Here is a 23,373-nt window from a genome sequence, read left to right as displayed (position 1 = left end):
GAGATCACTAAAAGAAAATCCCAAAATCACAGCTCTACTACTTTAGACTCGGACAGCAACTAAAGCCGAATGGAGCAAAGAGAACACACATATCTAAGATGCTTCCTATGTGAGACTGTAAATGAGAGAAGATTAAAAAACTGTCAAAGATTTAGGAGATGAATTAGGTATAAAGAAAACTAGGCAAATAGAAAAACAAAGTGATTATTCACACCAAAGTATTCTGTGAAGAATGTATTGCACAATCAATAATGTGAACAATAAATACCGTTCACATTATAGAAAATTATATGCTATCTACAACAGGAATACATGAGGAAGAGAAGAGATATGTGTATGTACTAGAAGTATAGATAGGGTTGAATCATCAGCTGGGGACTAAAGTCTTGGCTCCCTTAGGAGGAAGAAAGGAGATGATTCCCAAATATAAACAAAAAAGAATGAAGGAAATGGAGCAAAACCAAGTTATTTAGGAACATGGAAGGAAGTACCAAAATATGCAATTTGACAAATAACTCCCTCCAGGAAGAAGGGAGTGCTTTCTTCCCATTGTAATTACAGTGTTACTGCTTTACTTTTTAAATTATGAATATATGATATTTTGAAACAAAATTAATTTTTAAAAAAGCTCAAATAAGCTTTTTCTAAAAGCTCAAATAAGAATAATAATAGCCATTATTTCCCAAGTGCCTGCTACCTATAGGGAACATACCTGATCTTACATACAAATTTATCACTATTCCTCAGGCCAGCTTTGCAGAGTAAAATTATTCCAATTTTACACATGAAAAAACTGAAACTAAGAATGAATAAGAACATTTTTAATTGTTTCTTTTCTTTATGTTTTGTTTAGTCCTTTACCTTTCCAGCAGTAGCAAAATATTCACCATCAGGGGACCATTCCATCAAGTGTACAGATACTGAGGTTCTACAAAAAAAGGAAGTTAAACAGTTAACATTTAAAAAATCTGGAACACTATACATATAAATGGTCAAAATAAGATTACTAACATCACCAGAACACGAGTATTTTCAATTCTCTAAAAGTAAAATATTTCACCTCCCTAAAAATACAAATTAATTAAAACTAATCTGAAGTTCACTTTCGGGATCCAAAAAGGAGTGCAATTAACATGTATAAGTATCTCCACCTACAAGTCCTGCCAACATCCTAAATATGTTAAAAGCTAAGCTCATCATCTTGCCTGGCTAAGTGGTCCCCTTCACATAATCCACATTGCTAACAGTTCAACTACCCTTCGACTTCTAAGAGTGACTAGCAACTTTCATCGCGTCTCCCCCACCACACCATCACTAGCCACATCTTTTCCCTAGTGAGTAATTCCTATGTGCCAACCATGACAACCCAAGTCCTGAGGTTATACTATAAAAATATTTTTGTCCTTTTCTTAAACAATCAACTATAACACAGATTGAACAAAGATATTATAATAAGTTTTGGGTGGAAAAATTCTGTGTTGTAGGCTTCTAAATGCAATGGTACCATCAAAAAATAAAAAGATGATTATGAAAGGAAACATATTTTAGAAAACTTTTTAAAAAAATGAATAAACATAACAACAGAGTTAGACACTAACTTGCACTGCCAGATGCACTTCCAATCACTTAAAACAGGAGGAATTTTATTATCAATTTCTTCCTCTTCTTCCGGAATGTCACCTCCTGGAGGAGCCCACAACTGAATAAAATCAGTTGCTGTCAACAATCTGTTATCTGAAAATTAAAGAATGTTCTGGTGAATAAGCAAAGATCATCTAGAGAGAGAACACACATGTGGGCTTCTAAACTATACTGTGAAAAATAAGCTTACTGTCTATGCAAAACACTTGGGGTATATCCATTGAAAAGTTCTACGGATCCCTAAACAAGAAAGAGTAGATCTGGGGAGAAACTTGAGAACAAAAAAGAAAAGATTTACTGGCAAAGAGCTATTATGTATCAGGTAAATCTTTTTTTTAAAATAAAATAAAAAGTAGGATTAAAAAAGCCAAAAAATACTACATAGAATGTTGTTAGGATGTAAGACAACTAAAAATTAATAAAGTTTGTTCTTCTACTTGGAATATAAAAATTACCCTTCATTAATTGTGAATGTAAAGGGGGGGGAATCATTATCATTAGAGGTTTCTAATCTTTCAAAATTAAGAACAACAGCTTCCTGAAATACAAGTAACGAAATGAGATAGCTGGGGTTTTTTTTTGGGGGGGGGGTGCTGTTTAATTTCTGATTTTCTTTCTTAATAAAAAACAGTTAAGGGCAAAATACAGCAAATGTTCACTAAAGAAATAAATCATCACTGTTCTGAAAGTAAAACATTCAAAGGCAGAAGAGGAAAGCATAGAATTAATAGTAAATTCAGCATTAAATAAAGCAACGTATACCAAGAAGGCAAAAAGTACACTCATTCACTACGAAAAGAAAGTATACTGTTGATCATTTTCTTACTATAGGAGACTATATCACACCATAATCATACATCTAAAACACATTATTTACTTTTCAAAATTTCTAAATAGAATCACTGAATACCTTGAGGGTCCCATGCTAAATTGTATGTCACGGAACTCAAAAAAAACTGCCCAGTTTTAAGCCACTGACACTTGAGTTGCTGAAACATATAAAGAGAAAGAACAAAGAAAAAATATGCTTTTAAAATAATTTCCACAAACACTACTATTTCATCGTTTTCTTCAACTTAAGACAACATGACCTACAAAAAGGATGAAATTTTGCACTATTATTTTCAAAGTACTCTTTTTTTAAGAAAAACGTCCAATGGTTCCTCTTACTTTTATTGTACCAAGCTACTTGCCATGCCTAAGCACAACGTGTTATCTCAGGCTTCCTTCCATGTCTTTAAATACATTCTTATACTTAAAATATCTTGTCCTCTCTTCTCCACCTGCAAACTCCTATATGCACATCAAGATCTAGCTAAATAGTTATCTCATTGGTCACTCTGAATTAGTATTCATTCGTACACACCTGATTCTCCCATGAAATTACTACTCTAGGGCAGGAATTATGCCTTTAGTGTTTTAATGGCTAGTACACAAATATTCAATAAATGTTTATAAAAACAAAATAAATGCACCTTAGAAAGAAGTTCAATGTCTGTAATAAAACTAGATATACCTCGCCAAAGGTCAACAAATTAGAATTATATAACATATAAAATCCACAAACCTGACCTACATATTTAGTTGAATAATTGCCATCCTTTTTTCTATTTTTGTTCTAAAAAGTAGAAATAAATTTAAAGTTTAAAAAGTCAAAAGGCCTCTTCCATGAAATAGAATATCTATGTAAAAAGAATCTTAGATATTTCTTTACAGTATATAAATGTAAAACAGCCTTTTGTGAAAGCATTCTGCAACATAAAGCTATGTGACCTTAGGCAGGTTGTACATTAACAGCTTGGACAGTAACAATAAGTGCAATCCCCTCTCTCTTTACAATATCTTTAGGATATTTAACAATTAAATAGTTTATTCAAGATTTCTGACTATCTACAGGCAGAATTTTAAAATATGACTGCAGCCCTGGCTGTGTGGCTCAGTGGATTGTGTGGAGGCCTGCAAACCAAAGTTCACTGGTTTGATTCCCAGTCAGGGCACATGCCTGGGTTGTGGGCCAGGTCCCCAGTTGGGGGCATGTGAGAGGCAACCGATCAATGTTTCTCTCTTTCTCTTTCTCCCTCCAATCCCCTCTCTCTAAAAATAAATAAATAAAATCTATTAAAAAATATAACTGCAAAACTTGAATTTTATTATCCAAAAATGTTATTTTTATACCACTGCTGAACAGTCACAATAGTATTTTAAATACTGTTCAACAGATCTATTTTAAAATAATAATTAAATCATTCCTAAAACTATAAACATCCCTAATATGCTTTCCTTTAATACTTCTGTGAGTATAATGTGTGGGCCAAATACACAGCAGAAATTTGGGAAATGAGACCTGTAATCTGAATTTTTAAGTCACTCTAGGTGACTTGTAAGCATCCTAAATTTAGCATACGTTTCATAATACTATCACAGGGCAAAGACTAATTATTTTAATTGTAATTTTTGGAAATATAAAAAGAAATTCAAATCATACATCTTATGAGACATAAACACCACTTGCTTTAATGTACTTAAGAATATACTTTTTCAGCTCTGGCTGGTGTAGCTCACTGGACTGAGTGTGGGCCTGCAAACCAAAGGGGCACTGGTTCAAATCGCAGTCACAGCACATGCCTGGGGTGCGGGCCAGGTCCCCAGTATGGGGCATATGAGAGGCAACCACACATTGACATTTCTCTCCCTCTCTTTCTCCCTCCCTTCCCCTCTCTCTAAAAATAAATAAATCTTTTAAAATACATATATATAATTACCACATTAAAAAATTACTGGTAATACATACTCCTGGCATTCAAATTTCACATTGGCAGTTCTATTTGTGAGTGATGGTAGAATTCTAATTCATGTAGTGATTTTTAAAGGAGTTAATAATTCTAACCATATAGGATATTCTGAATATGAAGTAAGGTGAAATAAAACACAGCACCCAGAATGAATCTTAATGTTTCTCAATGTGATATGCTAGACCACTTAGCTAGTAAGTGAATTTACCTAAGCTCCTAACTCCTTCATTCAACAAAAATTATGAGCCTAGTATGTTCCAGAAACATCCTAAGTACTTGGGATACCCCAGTAAACAGAACAAACAAAGCTCCCTACCTTCATGGAGTTTACAATTAAAAAACAAGGTAAGTGCTATGGAAAAAAAGTTAAAAGCAGAAGGATGGGGGTTAGAATAAGTGTTGTAGGAGCAAGTGACAAGTTTTAAAAGGGTGATCAAGGTAGAACCTGCTGAGAAGACATTATTGAGCAAAGACAAAGCAGCAGGAGCTTCAGCTATCCTTTAAAGAAAGAACACTCCACACAAAAGAGCAACCAATGCAAAGTCCCTAAAATAGGAGAGTAACTGTTCTAAGAACAGTAATGATGCCAGTGTGGCTGGAGTGATATCAGAGAGGATTAACCTGGTAAATCTTAATTAAATATTCCAAAAAACCAAGTTTCTAAAAGGCCTAGGGATATATGGAATGTAAATCAAGTTTCTAAAAGGCCTAGGTCTTACCCCAAGCATCAGACCAAGTTGAGAGATATTCCAGACCACCTTCAGCATCAGCTCCTAAGAAGCTCTTTATTGCTAACAACTTGATTCTAAACTTTACTATGAAAGTTTTGTACTATCATTTAATACTTACACAATTTCTTTTATGAGAGTTTATGCCCAATGGCTCAAAAATACAAACAGCATTACCATATGAAGCTGCAATCTAAAAAAAAGAATGAACAAAGCATTAATATTTAGGAAAAGAAAATAAAGATAACCTTCTTTTCACAATAATGTATAAACTAATTACTAATTACATATAATAAAACCCTAATACAGTAGTCATGGTTTATCCCCTTCCATACACAAAACTGGAAAAGTACTGAATTTAAGAATCTCTTTTCTGTTAGCAAAAATTCAGTAGGCTTTAATTCACATATCAAATACAAGGTTGACTTATTCAAAGAAATAATCATTTTCTATAAGAATTTTTATTTTAACATAGAAATAACTTTATTAACAAAAATACACTTCAAAGCTACATCTGTCATAAACTTTATAGTCCGATGAATATAATATAAAAATCATGAGAAGTAGAAAAAGACATCAAAGAGTAAGTATTAAAAACATATCAAAATGACATTAATTACATAAGTGAACAAAAATATGAATTGGAAAGCAAACTAAGAAGACAGCTAGATCAGGAGCAGAACCATAGAAATGGAGATCACATGAAGGTTTAGCAACAGGGGAGTGGGAGAAGGAGAAGGGGGGAGAAGGTACAGAAAATAAGTAGCATAGACGGTAGGTAGAAAATAGATAGGGGGGAGGGCAAGAATAGCAGGGGAAATATAGAATCTAAAGAACTTGAGACACGTGGTCATAAACTAAAGGGGGGAATGGTGGGGGAGGAGGTGTGCAGGGTGGAGGGGAATAAAGGGGGGAATAGAACAACTGTAATGGCATAATCAATAAAATATGTCTTAAAAAACAAAAACAAAAAACAAACAAAAAAAAACAATTGGGCAGACCATCTAAAAGAAGGAACAGGGAAAATGGACTAAGGAGAAACCAGACAGACACAGGCTGCAACTAGAGAAGAAAGAGTGAAGCAGACATCTCCAGTGGACTTAGCTAGGGGTTTGGGGGCCAAGGTAACTTTGCTCTAGGTCATATACCTGATAAGAGGGCATATAAATCCCTGTGCTCCTAGAAACTACCAGAGCCTGATTTCCAATAACTCGAAAGCCATTTCCCAGTTCATCTTCATCTTAGCAAGAAGGAATCAACTATAGGGAACAGACCAAAAATCATCCCTTTTCATACCCCTGGACCTATCCGTTAACTTATGAAATGAAGTAAGGTATATATTCATTTAAGACTAGCCAAAAAGATCTACTGTGATTTCAGGGTACTCTCACATCAAGAAGTGATTTCAACTGTTACTCAACATCTAACATTCTTTGCTAGGAAAAAAAACTTTTAATCTGCTTGTTGGGGGGAAGCTACTTAAAATGCCTGGCTGAGATAATAAGCCAAAAGTGTTATAAATGATCACATCCAACATCTCAATGAATGAATAAATGATAGTAGATGACTAACATAAGCTTGTAAGTGTGAAAGTTACCACAAGGACTAGGAATAATGGAAATAAAAGGAGGAGAGAAAAAAAAGACAATACATCAAACATATCACAATTTTGCCTTCTTTCCTTTCAACCTGGAAAGGAGAAACATGGTTATGAACATGAAGGTCTTATATATATTTTTAAACGTTGTCCCCAGAGATTTGTTTGTTGCATTTATCACAGAAAATACACAATTTACTAAAATTCATCTCTGACAACTCTCATACATCTCCAGGTAGGTTTAAAGCTACCTTGCTTGGCCTAGGGAGATGAGCAATAAAAAATTAATGAAAGAAATCGGACACACTCAGTGTTCCCTGAAAAGTAAACAATGCTTGCTTAAGGAAAAACAATGAGAAAAAAAAATGAGAAAAGCAACAAACAAGTTTCAGAAAACACCTGGAAATTCAATGTTTCAATACTAGGTCAATTTTATCACTGGACTGTCACATTACAGTACATTTATACAACTACCAGAGCTTGTGATACAATCAGCAGGTGGAACAGTAGAAATGGTATAATAATTTACTATGACATAAACTTGCATGATCACTATTTATCACCATGAGTATTATGATTTAACATATCTTTGAAAAAATGTATTATTACTCAGTAAAGAATAATTTCTACAACACTAAGACTGTTTAAATTATTACAATTATTACAGAAAAAATCTCATTTTCATATTCTTGTAGAGCCATTCAACTCTGCCACATAATATCAGCCATACTGACCTGCTAGAGTATCCAATATGCTATGTTTACTACATAAAGCCAAAATTTAATGTACATCATTCTTGAAATTTTGGGGGAGGGATATATATGATGAAATTTGAACTATTTCAAAATAAACTCTGTTTTAAAGTCTGAAGGAATGAACTTTAAGATTCTCCACTCAACAAATAAACTTTCATTTAATTAATAGAAACTTTATCAAGTACATGTTATATGACAAATATTATAGTAGATACTAACAACCTGATAAATTTCTTGATAAAAATTTAATGTTATTATAACTTGGGAGTGATAAGGGGTGCCAGGTAGAGAAAAGTTTACCTCCCTGTCACTGGTTTAATAGCTGCTGAAATTATTAACTGGCAGGAAGTCAGTACCCACAGGACTGCGAGGCCCACAGATCTTTTGAGATAGAAGACAGCTGTACAATTAATTATCACATCACCAGCTTAATGGCTATTTACTACTTGTATGCAACCTGTCACTGAACCCACTCCTATCCATAGCCATTAAGCAAGGTATATTAATAGGAAATTGTAGACCAAACTTGAATAAAAGGATAAGAATATTCTGAAACTGTCAAATACATTAAAAGATATTAAATAAAGTAATTAAATCCCTTACTCTTCCATGTTGGTTAGAACACTCCACACAGCTGACCTGGATGTTTCCATGCTTAGCACCAGGAATGATCTGCACACATTCAAAGTCACTTGCCAAAATAACAATATCACAGCCTGATCCGTATGCCTAAAAAAAAAGTTTTACAATATGTAAGATATGTAGCTTTTGAATTATTATTCTACAATAATGTAGCTTAGATTTTGTTGCCATTGTAATGTATACTGATACATTTTACAAAAATTGTTAATGTAAACATGTTAAGAACATCAATTTCTAAATAATAACATTCAAAGTCACATAAAAAATGGGGTAATGACACCCCATACATTATCATTCAATAATTGAGGCTAATGGGAGAAGTGTTCTTTCAGTTCTTAAACACTACAGCCTCTGTCCGGCAGGTCATAAATCATGCTGTTGAGAGCTTCTCTCCAAAGCTCATCTCAGTAAACTCTAAAGAATAAAACCTCCATCTGAAAGTACTAAGGTACTGAAGGCTGGGACTGTGTTCCCAGGGTTCAAACCAGGCTTGAGAAAGATATAAATCAGATGCATTTTCCAACACAATTCCACATGGCTTAAAGAGCTAGTTAAGTAGACATGAAACCCTGAGACAGAATTACATGTACTAAGGCAAACACTGAACTTAAACTCATCAACTACCTAAGTGAGTCCACGATGCAGCCTGCCTGCTCCCTCCCCACCATCTTACCAAACAAGAGAAAGAGAGGAAACCAACCCAAAGTAGTTTCACAGGCACCAAAAAAAAGTTAAAGAAAATAAAAGATAAACTGATCCATATAAAATGTTGACAAAATAGAACTATATGGCCTGGAAAATAAAGTAAAATACAAAATTAGGTCCTGGAAAATTCCCTTGTTCAACATAACTGTAATGAGTAAAACCACATATTTCTTCCTATTGCCAAACATTTTGGTGCATACTATTCCTGTTTTGCAACTCTGTGAATTTCATGATGACATAAGGGACTAAAGTTAGCAAACATTTTTCTTCTTCTTCCAAAGTCACCTTATGATTAAATATTCAAAGCAACCTAACAATCTAATTCTCAAGTGAAAAAGCTGCATTAAAAGCAACAGAAGTATAAAATTTACAAGATATTTTTTTCTCACTAGTTCTAAAATAGTGATATGGTAATGCCTTACAAAATATTGATACTCAATAATCAGGTCTGACATTTCTGAACACCTAAGTCAGTGACCTATGCCCTGAAGAGGTCCACATGTGGCTGTTAATCTTTAAAATTTTATTACCAAGCCTGGCTGGCGTAGCTCAGTGGATTGAGCGCGGGCCTGCGAACCAGAGTATCGTGGTTCGATTCCCAGTCAGGGCACATGCCTGGGTTGCAGGCCAGTTCCCAGCAGGGGACGCATGAGAGGCAACCATACATTGATATTTATCTCCCTCTCTTCCTCCTTCCCTTCCCCTCTCTCAAAAAATAAATAAAATATTTTTAAAAAATTTTTATTACCAAAACAATATTACCCTTGAACAACATTTTACAATTTCCAAAGTGTTATAGCATTATCTCAGCAAAGTGGATGATGGAAAGAGCACCAACTTCATCTGGTTTGGAATTACACACACAGGATTTTTAATTATCATTCTGAGGTACTGTGCAATCTTAAGCAAGTTACTTAAGCTCTCTGAGCATTTTCTCTCATGGTAAAATGGAATAGAGAATACTTAACTCTTAGGGTAATGGTAAAAATGAAATCAGATAATCTATTTGTATAGTACTTACCACATATCATTCAACTAAGAAACAAAACAGTGCACAATATTCCAAGCCTGAGCCAGGGACTGGGAATACAAACCACAAGATAAAGTCTCAGTGTGACTAATAGGAAGATGAACAAGTGAATCACTAATCACAACTACATAACAAACTGCCAGGTCAAAAATATCCAGAAAATACTAGCAGAAGACAGAAGGGCCTCAATAAATGTTTTATTGCCCCTGCTTTAATCTTTGCAGCAAATTTGGAAGATATGTTCATTATCACTGTAATATAAAGATTCAAGTTCATTCACTTTTTCAAGATCTCATAGTTAGTAAATGGAAGCTGTTCAAACTCAGGCCCTTACAATTCTTATTTTCTATCCCCTGACATTACTTCTCAAAAGACATAAAATATTCTAGTTATTAGTACACTTGCCTCTCTAAAAATGGGCCATCCCTAGCTAGCAACTGTTACTGTGGGCAGAGAGGCTCTTATCGTTCAGTCATTAAACAGGATGTTTACTCTTCCCTAGACATTCATAATTACCAGATCTTTTCCGGAGGAGATGCATCATACTCCCTACCTATAGGGAGTCTTACCATTTTTCTGATCCTGCAATAGTTCTCAAACCTGGCTGCATCAAAACTGCCCAGGGAAATTGTTAAATACACAAATTGCTTGGTCCCACCCCAAACTTAACTAAATCAGAATTGTCATGAATAAAAGAATGTGGCAAGCCCCGGCTGGTGTAGCTCAGTGGATTGAGCACAGGCCTGTGAACCAGAGGCTCGTGGTTCAATTCCCAGGCAGGGCACATGCCTGGGTTGCAGGCCAGTTCCCAGCAGGGGACGCATGAGAGGCAACCACACACTGATATTTCTCTTCCTCTCTCCTTCCCTTCCCCTCTAAAGATAAATGAATAAAGTCTTTAAGAAAAAGAATTTGGCAAATAATCTATCAAAATTTAAATACAATACTCTTTGAGCAAATAAATTTCTATTTCACTCTATACAAATACTTTGCCAAAAAGTTTGCAAAAAAATATATAGAAGAATTTTTGCTGACTCATTATTTACGGTAGCAAAAACTGAAAATAATCATACTACCCATCAGTAGGGGAGTGGTTAAATAAATTAGTACATAGCCTTACATACACTGGAATACTATGCAGCTACTGAAAGTTTAGAGACCAACAGTCGAAAATGGTCTCAGATCCCTTATCAAACTAGTGATTACCATCATAATGAAACAATTATGTCTGGCACTGGTTGCCTGTGAAAGTACAGTTAGATGATGCCTGCCATTTATATAATGTCCAGGGTCATAGCTAGGACAGAATCCCCTAAATTACTGCACACTAAGAGCTTACAAAAATACAGAAGAATATTATTCTTCATCTTCTCTAAAGAGGCTAAGACACAAATAACCCAAGTGTGGAGGAACAGGGGACTCATAGTCAGTACTGAGTCACATGCTTCTATAACTGAAGGCTTGGAAGACTGCAGTGATTTATATAAACATGTGTTTAGTGTTTGCCTGATTCCCAGTACTGAAAGGTCCTTCAGAACAAGGACCACGTCGTTTTTTTACCATTGTAGTCCTAGCACCTAGCACATAAGCAGCCCTCAGTAAATATCTATATATAACTAATAAATAATTCAAAATCTTCCTGATGTCTGGCTCCAGAAGCCTAAGTACCTAGAAACTTGTTCAAAGAACATGGAGTTCAGACAGCTGACATAACCTAATGTGGCCAAGTCTATGACAGTAGCTATAAAAAGAGAGAGATTTGGCTGATTTTTGCAGTCTAACAGTATCATGGATTTAGAAGGCCTACCAGAAGGGAATCTTCTAAAGCATTTCTTAATAATTTACCATTTATTAAATACCTATTATGATCTGGCAGTCTGCTAGGGTCTTTATGAATATTATATCTTCACAGGCCCTCTTTTAAAGATGGAGAAACTGAGGCCCAGAAAGGATAAGTAATTTGCCCAAGTTCATAGGAAGATGCATTTGCTTCATAATAAAGCCCCTGCTTTTTCCATGCAACACCCCACTTCTATTCCATTAGATGTCTTGTTTGTGCTAGAAGGTCCATGTTCAACTTTGTAATCTCAAGTGTAAATATCTTTGTAATATATTTACTATAGCACCTTGCCTGCAGTAAATACTCAGTAAAGACCAATAGCTGCGAAGGTTTACACAAAATCTGTAATTACTCAAGATATTACCACTGTCTCAATTTTTGGTCAAAAGCAGATTTGTTTCATCCTTCTTTTTCAGACCTCAGTTTAACCAGAGGAAAATGAATGAAATTGTGCAGAAGAGAGTGCTCACAGAGTAAAAAGCAAATACTAAAATGACCCCAGAGAATATGGGATGTGGGCTCCCTTGCACTAGATAAATGAAATATCTTTGACTTAGCTGAGGATAAACTAACTACTCAACATGTGGAAGACAAGCCACAGGATCATCAGCGGGAAGCAGGAAAAAAGGGGACCAACCAAGACTTTTCTGGAGCAAATGGAATGCTTTAACCAGGTTGGCCTCCTCTGGGTTCCTGGTAGAACTGCCCCTGTGCCAATGCACCATGCCAGTGTCTTGCATTCCTAACAGTACTGGCCTATAAAACATTTTATCCCAAAGATAAGGAGCTTGGCCCAAACACACAGGTAAGACCAAGAGAAGAGGGAGAGTCACAAAAACACCCTTTCCTTCCATTCATGTGGGAAGATTTCTATTGTAGAAGGACTGAGCTGTCCTTACGATGATAAAGAATGAATGACTAGTGAACAATAACTCATAACTAAGAGACAATCCTGTACTGAATTCAAAAATCAATGACGCTCTTTAAAAATATTAATCCTCACTTGTTTTAGCCTTACAGTTAGAGACCAAATCCATCCTATTAGGAAAGAGAGACGTTATCCCTGCTTTGAGCATTGATTCTAACGACCCGGAGTGCAATGGGTGTAAGTCACAGATGGTCTCAAGAGGTCTCTGAAGTCCTGGAAATTATATATAAAATCACGAGAATGTACTTGTTTCCCCTGGGTCCACAGATCTCATTATTAGTTTGTCTAAAATAATCTCTTCTTTAGAGAGTGTGTCACATTATCTTACAATAATTATATGGGAGCTAATAACTTGAGTGTTTGTTATTACCGAGATTCTTTTCTTTGTTTTTAGTGGTGATATCCAAAACTTCATTAAAAGAGCCTTGCCAATTAACTGAGGCTGGAAAGCAAAGTAACTGTTTTCTTTTACCTCATTAAAATGTTACACTTGATGAAAAAGATTAAATATCTTCTGAAGTCATAAAGTACTCTGAATTAGCATACTATCATTACCTTGATAAAGATATCGTTGCCATCTCCAGAGTGCTTAATGTTTCTGTGATCCATGACTAAGCATATCCAAACAGGCATAACCCACTCTGTCTCCTCTAACTTCAGTTTTATATGTAACTGCCTTGACTACACCACTTTCAGAAAAGCAAACAACTAATACTCATATTCTACAAGCACTGTTCTACTTTACCCAATATACTTTAAGTCTTAGATAAATTAAACTGTAAAGAAAAGGAATAAAACCCTTTTTATACCTTATAGAAACATGACCTTTCCTATAAGAATTCAACACAAATAATTATATTGGCATTTTCTAAGGAGAAGCTGGATGCTTTAACATCCTGGTAGTTTCAGGGTCAAAGTTTGAGATCATTGAGAACTGCTGACAGATGTCGAAATTTTAAAGACAACAAAAAGCACTGATAATCAAGAGGTATAAAGTATGTTGAGAGGTTTGCCGACTCTAAGACGGTTTAGTCTTACCAAGTTTTACTGTTAAACTCCGACTGCTCCCTGAGAGGGAAACTTGATTCATGTAACTCTGTTCACTCTTCTACAAATGAGGGCATATGTTAAGAGTTAGAAAAGTAATTACTAAAAGGAAGTACTTATTAAAAGCCTACTGGGTAACAGGTATTGTACTATGTATTCCCAGTCTTTCTTTTGATCTTAGAAGTTGGTTATTAATCCCACTTTAATATAAGGAAATGAATGTTCATATGGTTTAATCAAAGTGATAAAGTAACCAAGTGCTAGGATTCGAACACGGGTTTCTTTACGCTGTTTTATTCACTTAAATAATCACCATCTTCTATAGGTTTTATATTGCTCATTTTTGTTTTTATTGGTTAATCACATAAATTCACTTAAATTCTTCATTTCTGCTGTGATCTTTCCTCTATTCATAAACAAAAAGTGAAAGATAAGGCAGGGTTATCTGGGTTTTAATGGTTACTTGGTTGTATACCAAGTTATCTTGAGAAAATACTTTTGGAAAGTCAATGTGAAACTATGAAAATCCTAGAACCAAGAAAACAAAGCACAAATTAACACAAATTTTCCAATATTGTTTCCCTCTCTTCATTTTAGTCACCTAATTAAAATTCTAACTGCTATGATGCTCTCAGAATTAAAAATTAACTTCTGGCCCTTGCCGAGTAACTCAATTGGTTACAGCATAGGCAATCCCAGGTCAGGGCACATACAAGAATCAATCAATGAATACATAAATGAGTGGAACAACAAATCAATGTTCTTCTCTTTCTCCCCCCAATCAATAAATATAAATCAATCAATAAATAAAATAAATAGGTTTCCCTATTAATCTAGAGCTTTCATATATTACTTATCCATTAAAGCCACCTATGAAGTAAATAAATCATTTTAAATGTTTAATTTTGTTTTCAGTAACAAGATTCTTTATACAGAAAAAACACATGTACTAAATTTTAAAACTAAATTTAACTTGACTTTCATCTTGACTACCTCTCCTCATTCTGAAGGAACGATCACTTAAAAGTTACCTGTGAACCCTTCCTGAAATGTTTAGTGTACATACAAGTGTATCTATATATAAATCTTTTTGTAGCATAAAGGGATTATGCTAGACACAATTCTGCAACTTTTTCCACTTAATTAATATACCTTTAAATTCTTCCATACCATAAAGAAGGAACTACTTCATCCTTATTAACTGCTGCATAATATTCTATTTTGTGGCCCTGTCATAATTAATTTAGGTTGTTTCCAGTCTTTTACCATTGAAGAATACTTCAATAAACATCTATATTTAAAATATATTATGCATTACTGATACTATGCATATGTGTACAAGTATACCATAGGATAAGTTCTAAGATATAATTTGCTTGGTACATGATTAAAATTTAGTAACAACTGTAAACTGGCCTCCAAAAAGATCACACTTCCTGTGTATATAAAAGTATCTATTTTTCCACTTTCTCACTTAACCTAACCATTATCAAACATTTTAATCTTTCCAGTCCAACAAAACCTGGCAGCTCCCTGTTGTTTTCATTTTTATTTTTATTAGGAAGAATGTTAAGCACCTATTCATTATTTATCAGCCATTTATATTTACTTTTCTGCAAACCGCTTTATTCATGTTACTGGTCTGTTTTTAACTGGGTCTTTAGTCTTGGTATTGTTTTAAATCAGGGGTGTCAAACTCATTTTCACCAGGGGTCACATCAGCCTCACAGCTGCCTTCAAAGGGCTGAATGTAACTTCAACTCCTTCACAGTTAAGGAGGAGTTACATTTATACAGTCCTAAAATTATTGTGGCCCTTTGAAGGCAACCCCAAGGCTGATGTGGCCCCCAATGATGAAAATAAATTTGACAGCCCGATTCTAAATTCTTTAAGAGCTCTTTACAGAAATCATTCTTTGTCACAAAGAGCTAACAAGTTGTCTTACTGTAAGTTTCTTCACATAAAATCAAACCCTTATCAACTTTTGCCCAACACCACCCGAACTCCCCAAAATAAATAAAACTCCTGTCATTCAAATATGTCCTCACTACAATGAGAAAAGAGGGGAGGGTAGTAATTAAATAAGCAGCTTTTCTTGGCACATAACTAAGAATACACTTTACTGACATGACCCATTCTAATAGCCTGAAATCCACTCAAGAATGCTAAGTGAGCAAAATAAACATATCAGAAGCTAATCAGTATTCAAAAAGCAAAAACATCAACCTAAATTAACAACAGGTGGAGCATTGTCAGAACTAATCTAATAAAGACTACTTGTGTGGTAACCAAGGGGAGTATTTCTTTTAGAAAACAACTCATATCAGGATTTGCAAAAGTAACAGACTACTTACAAGTAGCCAGAGAAAAAAGCAAAGTTGCAAGTGGTGTGCTGAGTAAAAAGTAAGACAAAGCTTAATAATACGTAAAAACAAAGATCTATGACCAAAAAAGAACACAAAAAATTTTTAAATGTATTACAAGTGTTTCTGATTAAGTGGTAAGAGACAAAATGATTTTTAATTTCTTCCTAACAACCCCCAAAAAGCAAATGTTCTAAAAAGAAGTAAAACTTTCTTTAAAATTAAAACTTAAAACTTAAAAAAAGAACTATTTTATTATGAGTCAAAAACTAGCCAAACTGGATAATTTACTAATAAAATAGAGTTATAATAAATTCTAAATACTAAGATTAAAAAATTAAACATATGTACACAAAACACGGCCACCTGCAGCCCAGACTAAGCCTATTTCTATGTCTTCAAATAAAACATGTTTCTAATTTACTCGTGCTAGTATCATCTGAGGGAAAATGAGACCTTGTAAAAAGAAATGTAATAATTAATTAATCTGCTCTAATTAACCATTCCAAAACCAGCTCTGTGTCCAGCTGGCCTACCTTCTCATTAAAAGGTAGGCCTGGGAGTAGAAACCAAAAATCATCTCTTATAAATATGTCAGTGCCAAGAATAAACCATTCAAAATATTCACTGTCACAAATTTCTAAAGGAAAGCATAGTCGCACTGGTAAAAAGAAGCCCCCGGACTAACTAACATGTATAAAAACCTAGAGCCACCTTTCAGCCTCTAACGTCTTCTCTAAAGCTTAGAGTATAGAACAATTTGCCTCATGGAGAATAGAAAAGTAAAACACTACTTACTAAAATGGCTACTTTAAAGAAATTAAATGAACATTTTTAAACATTAAGTTACTAGAAACATAAGTGACTCATACTATTTCTCAGTTGGTTCTTAATACATTTTACATTTGAAAAAAATTTTAATAGTACACATATTACATAATATGTAGCAATATTAACATATGATGTTTATGAAAAATACCAATTATTTTGTAATTACTGGATATTTCAAAAAAATCATTTAACCTAAGTGTTCACATTTTGAGCAAGACATTCCTGACAGTGCTCAAAAAAATATTTCCCAGGACTTCCGCCAAGATGGAGGCATAGGTGGATATCCGTGCCTTCTCACACAACCAAGTTTAGAGACAACTAAATATTAGCGACAGAAAACACAGCCAGAACACAGAAAATTGAACTTTTCGGAAGTCTGTTAACAACAAATTCTTCAGTCTGACCGGTAAGGGAGGAAACCAGCAGCTGGTGGAGCGGGTTGCACAGGAAAATTCAGTCAGACGGACTCAGGCACGCAGAATCCAGGCGCAGGGTTGGACCTAGTGAGCGACCCAGCGAGCAACCGAGGGGAAACAGCAAGGGAGCAGGGCTGCAGGCTGACTGTGGTCACGCATTGGTGCGTGGATAGACAAGCAAGGGAGTGGGCGATTGGACCCGGGACCCAGCGGCCAGCGGCGGAGAGGGTGCTGCCATTTACCTGCTCTGACCCCACCTCCACATACAGCGTCATAACCCAGCAACTCTGAGTGGCCCAGCCCAGGTGAACCACCTAAGGCTCTGCTCCTACCCAGCGGTGCAAAACAGCAGAGGGGCCGCCATTTCCCCGCTCTGACCACGCCCCCACATACAGCGTCACAACCCAGCGACCTGGGAGTCCAAGGCTCTGCTCCTCACACTTAAAGGGCCCGAACAGACCAAAAATGGCTCAAGAAGATCTCAAAGCCCTGGAGCCTATAAATCTAAGTGATGAAGAAATATCAAAACTCTCAGATGCACAGTTTAAAACACTGGTGATCAGGATCCTCACAGAACTGGTCGATTATAGCCACAAATTAGACAAATATATGAAGGCGAAACTAATTGAAATGAATGGAATTGCACAGGAAACCAATAGCAATGAAAAGGAAACTGGGACTCAAATCAATGGAGTGGACCAGAAGAAAGCAAATAATGGCCAAACAGAAAAGAGTCAAGAAGCAAGAATTCAAAGAAATGAGGAGAGTCTTAGGAACCTCCAGGACATCTTTAAACGCTCCAACATCCGAATTATAGGGCTACCAGAAGGGGGAAAGGCACAGCCACCAGTGGAAAACTTATTTGAACAAATAACAAAGGAGAATTTCCCCAATCTGGCAAAGGAAAGAGACTTCCAGGAAATCCAGGAAGCTCAGAGTACCAAAGAAGTTGGACCCAAGAAGGAACACACCGAGGCACATCATAATTACATTAGCCAAGATTAAAATGAAGGAGAGAATCCTAGAAGCAGCAAGAGCTAAGGGGACAGTCACCTACAAAGGAGTCCCCATCAGACTGTCAGCAGATTTCTCAAAAGAGACCTTACAGGCAAGAAGGGGCTGGAAAGAGGTATTCCAAGTCATGAAATCCAAAGACCTACAACCAAGATTGCTCTATCCAGCAAAACCTTCATTTAGAATGGAAGGACAGATAAAGTGCTTCTCAGATAAGATCAAATTCAAGGAGTTCATCATCACCAAGCCCTTATTATATGAAATGTTAAAGGGACTTACCTAAGAAAAAGAAGTTAAAGAAACATGAACAGTGAAAGGACAACAAACTCACAGTTATTAACAACCACACCTAAAACAAAAGCAAACTAAAAGGACAGCTAGATCAGGAGTGGAAACATAGAAATGGAGATATCAAGGAGGGTTAGCAACAGGGGTGTGGGAGGAGGAGAGGGGGGAGAAGGTACAGAAAATAAGTAGCATAGACAGTAGGTAGAAAATAGGGGGGAGGGCAAGAATAGTATGGGAAATATAGAATCTAAAGAACTTGAGACACATGGTCATAAACTAAAGGGGGGTAATGGTGGGGATGGGGGGTAGGGTAGAGGGGAATGAAAGGGGGAATAGAACAACTATAACAGCATATAATCAATAAAAAAATTAAAAAATATTTCCCAAATAATGCAATGAAAATATTAAATTGTAATTAAAGTTTCAATACAGTCAATATAATGAAAAGAATCCATTCCAGAGAATCTAGAGGTGCTAACCCTGACTATAACAACAGGAAAATCATAATCTCTCTATAGATGTCTCCTTCACCAGTCAAAGGAAAGACTGACTAGATCACTTCTCAGACTCCTTTTAAGTTATAAAATTATAAGGTTGCACAAATTTGCTTCAAAAAGTCCTCAGAAAAGATTAAATAACCCAGTGTGCACTATTTTATACAGAACTCAATTTAGTGGTTTTTTTTTTAAATTTTGTGAGTCTTTTCTTTACTCACAGGTGACAGGAGGCAAGGGTGGTCCAGATAATGTCAAGTGGCTAACAGCCAGCTGGAAAAGATGAAATACGTCAATCAAAAACCACGCTGGGGAACTTAAACCAAAACAACCAGAGTCAGCAGAAAGAGTCGAGCTGAGAAGTCATGCATATTCAGAAATAAGGCTGCTATTAAGTACCATGTGCAATTTGAAAATCTTTTTATTTTAAAGATTTTTATTTATTTATTTTTAGAGAGAGAGTGGGTGGGAGGGAGGGAGAAAGAAAGGGAGAGAAACATCAATGCACGAGAGATACATCATCAGTTGCCTCTTGCACACCCCCAACTGGGGACCTGGCCCACAACTCAGGCATGTGCCCTGATTGGGAATTGAACCAGCAACCTCTCGGTTCACAGGCCAGCACTCAATCCACTGAGCCACACCAGCCAGGGCACAACCAAAATTAAAACCGCCAGTTTAAAAAGCTAATGGGTCATCTGATCAATTAACATATCCAAAAATAAGAACAAGCTTATGAGAAAACAATTACAGTATATAAAAGCCCCAAGAAAAGTCAGTCTTGATTCCACCAGTATTTTAGGTTCCAATCACTCTGAAGCCCACCTGCTCTTCCTCAATGGTGTATCTGGTATCCTGAAATAAGCCTTGTTTTTAACTTCAGTTCATCTGTCCCTTGCCCCGACTAAAACCAAAACTGGTAGGAAGACTGGAGATATTCAGAGCAGGACTTCAAAGAAAATGTATAATTGGCCATGATATTAGAATAAGGAATGCAATAAGTATACGAGGACAGAAAATTAGCAAAAATTACAGGCTGTATAACAGAGATACAGGTACTAAGGTAGTCATGTATGATCCCTTGGGACCCAGAATACAAACCTAGGGAGAGTAATGCTTTGGAGCACTGGATAGACCAATGTAGTTTCTTCAGTCTTAAATAAAGAGTACAAAAAAGAAATGAGCAAGAAGAGTGTGGTGCACCTGTCACTCTCATATACTCTTGAGTATAAAACCAAATGGCTTTTCTATAAAACAATTTAATAATATGAATTAAGAGACTATATAGAGATTTAAGTACTTTGATTCATTAAGTACTTTGATTCAAAAAGTACTATTTTTAGGACTCTAGCCTCATAAAACACTCAGACATGGAAATAAACATTACAACTAGTACTGAAATGTTTGTCGTGGCATTATTTAAAATAATTTAAAATAGGGACCACCTAAACACCCCACTCCAGGAAAATTATGTTTTATCATATCATGTATACTGTCCATCTTATGGACAATTTCTAGAAAAAGACTGTTCCCACCCAATCCTTCTGAAAGAACGGCCTTGGCAGACCATATGATCAACACCCACTGCAAACAACTGATTGGACCGGGGCTTAACACTTAACTCCAACAACCATGAATTTCATACCAAAAGCTATAGGCTGGCCAGCACAGATGACGAAATTATCAAAGACAGACTTCCAGTCATGATGGAGGTATAGCTAAACAAGGTTTGCTTCATCTCACAACCAGAGAAAAAATTACAAGTAAACTATAGAACAAATATCATCCATAATCGTCAGAAAATTTAGCTTTTTGAAAGTCCGACAACCAAGGAATTAAAGATATCGCATTCATCTAGACGGGTAGTACATTCGCAGAAACCTGGAATGGATGATTCCACACCCACATGTGGTGGATAAAAGTCAAGAGAAATACCTTGGGAGTGAAGAATCCCTGCCCCACACCAAACCACGCAGCCCAGGGTTCCAGTGCCAGGAAGATAAGTCCCATAACTTCTGGCTATAAAAATGAGTAGGGGTTGGGGCGGCAGAAGAAACTGCAGGATTCTCAAGAGTCTCCTTTTAAAGGGCCCACAAAGGCTTAGGACTTACAAAGACTCACTCCCTCTGGGCTCCAGCACTAGGGCAGCAGCTGGAAGGACACCAGTGGCATATGGACAGAAACCGAAATACATGACATCAGGGCAAGTGCCAGGGGACAGTTTCCTCCTGGCAAAACTCCAAAGGTCAGACAGTGGCATTGTTCCTTTTCTGAGCTCTCCCACACAAAGAGCCACAGAGCAGTGACACCGTATCTGAGATTCCAACAACCTGGTTCACACAGGTTGCCCTGCTCAGGCAATTACTTAAGCCTCCACCCCATCCAACTTACTAGTGCACTTTTCCACCATAGGCCATGCTACTAAGACAGGGAGTCAACGCAACTCCACCTAATACATAGAAACAAACACAGGGAGGCTACCAAAACAAAAAGACAAAGAAATATGTCCCAAATGAAAGAACAGAACAAAACTCCAGAAAAAGAACTAAACAAAATGGAGATAAGTAATCTATCAGATGCAGAGTTCAAAACACTGGTTATTAGGATGTGCAAGGAGCTCACTGGGTACTTCAATAGCATAAAAAAGACCCTGGCAGAAATGAAGGTTATATTAAGTGAAATAAAGAAAAATTTACAAGAAACCAATAGTGGAAGGAAGGAAGCTGAGAATCAATGATTTAGAATGTAAGGAGGAAAAAAGCATTCAATCGAAACAACCAAAAGTAAAAAGAATCTGAAAAAAAACTATAAGCTAGGGAACCTCTGGGACATCTTCAAAAGTACCAACATTCATCTCATAGGGGTGCCAGAAGAAGAAAAAGAGCAAGAAATTGAAAACTCACTGAAAAAATAACTAGAGAAAACTTCCCTAATTAGGCACAGGAGATAGACATACAAGTCCAGGACGCACAGAGTCCTAAGCAAGATGAATGCAAACAGGCCCACTCCAAGACACATCATAATTAAAGTGCCAAAGACTACAGATAAAATCTTAAAAGCAGCAAGAAAAGACAGTTACCTACAAAAGAGTTCCCATACTGTCAGCAGGTTTCTCAAAAGAAAATTTGCAGGCAAAAAAGAGATTGGCAGGAAGCATTCAAAGTGATGAAAAGCCAAGGACCTACAACCTAGATTATTCTATCTAGCAAAGCTATCATTTGGAATGCGAGGGCAGTTAAAATGCTTCCCAGACAAGGTGAAGCTCAAGGAGTTCATCATCACCAAGCCCTTAATATTTGAAATGTTAAAGGGACTTATTGAAGAAAAAGGAGATCAAAACTATGAACATTAAAATGGCAATAAATGCCCTGACTGGTGTGGCTCAGTGGGACTGAGCACCAGCCCACAAATTAAAAGGTCACTGTTTTGATTCCCATTCAGAGCATATGTCTGGGTTGTGTGCCAGGAGGTCAGTAGAAGGCGTGCAAGAGGCAACCAACTGATGTTTCTCTTGCACATCAATGTTTCTCTACCACTTTCTCCCTCCCTTCCCGCTCTCTGAAAATAACTAAAATCTTTTTTTAAAAAAGTTAATAAGCCTGGCTGGTATAGCTCAGTGGATTGAGCACGGGCCTATGAAGCAAAGGGTCACCGGTTCGATTCCCAGCCAGGGCACATGCCTGGGTTGCAGGCCAGGTCCCCAGTAGGGAACACATGAGAGGCAACCACACACTGATATTTCTCTCCCACTCTTTCTCTTTCCCTTCCCCTCTCTCTAAAAATAAATAAATAAAATATTTTTAAAGGTTAATAACATAAAAGTAAAATAAAATGGCAATAAATTCACAACTACCAACGACTGAATCTAAAGAACAGCCTAAGCAAACAAACAGAACAGAAATAGAATCACAGATATGGAGATCATTTGGAGGGTTATCAGCTGAGAGATGGACGGGGGAGAAGGGGGGAAGGGAGCAGGGATTAAGAAGTACAAACTGGTAAGTACAGAATAGAGAGGGGGATGTTAAGAACACTTGAGGTAATGGAGTAGCCGAAGAACCTATATGCACGACCCATGGACATGAACTAAGCAGGGGACTGCTGGAGGGAGTGGGGGTATCAGTTGGAGGGAGGCAAAAGGGAAAAATTGGGACAACTGTAATAGCATAACCAATAAAATATATTTTAAAAATTATCAAAGACATTAAAGTGGCTAATATAAAAATCCTCATAAAAATATATAGGTGAACATGGTGAATACT

General features: G+C 36.3%; 1 protein-coding gene across 2 annotated transcripts in view; it reads right to left on the bottom strand.

Annotated features, from left to right (window-relative positions):
* Positions 1-23,373, bottom strand: part of DMXL2 (Dmx like 2) — a 144,455-nt gene that overhangs the window by 108,311 nt on the left and 12,771 nt on the right. The window contains exons 2-6 of one of the 2 annotated variants that reach the window (XM_037143031.2): positions 8,117-8,242; positions 5,283-5,354; positions 2,552-2,630; positions 1,599-1,734; positions 862-928 (exon numbers count right to left, since the gene is read on the bottom strand). In XM_037143031.2, the coding sequence (XP_036998926.2) occupies positions 862-928; positions 1,599-1,734; positions 2,552-2,630; positions 5,283-5,354; positions 8,117-8,242 (480 nt within the window). Of the gene's footprint in view, positions 1-861; positions 929-1,598; positions 1,735-2,551; positions 2,631-5,282; positions 5,355-8,116; positions 8,243-23,373 lie in introns of those variants that run through there. The other variant, XM_053670013.1, reaches the window with a different exon arrangement.

Source organism: Artibeus jamaicensis, unplaced genomic scaffold (assembly GCF_021234435.1).
Source record: "Artibeus jamaicensis isolate MK-2021 breed Jamaican fruit bat unplaced genomic scaffold, CSHL_Jam_final contig_548, whole genome shotgun sequence".
NCBI classification, from domain to species: domain Eukaryota; kingdom Metazoa; phylum Chordata; class Mammalia; order Chiroptera; family Phyllostomidae; genus Artibeus; species Artibeus jamaicensis.
This window is presented reverse-complemented; position numbering and strand designations above follow the sequence as displayed.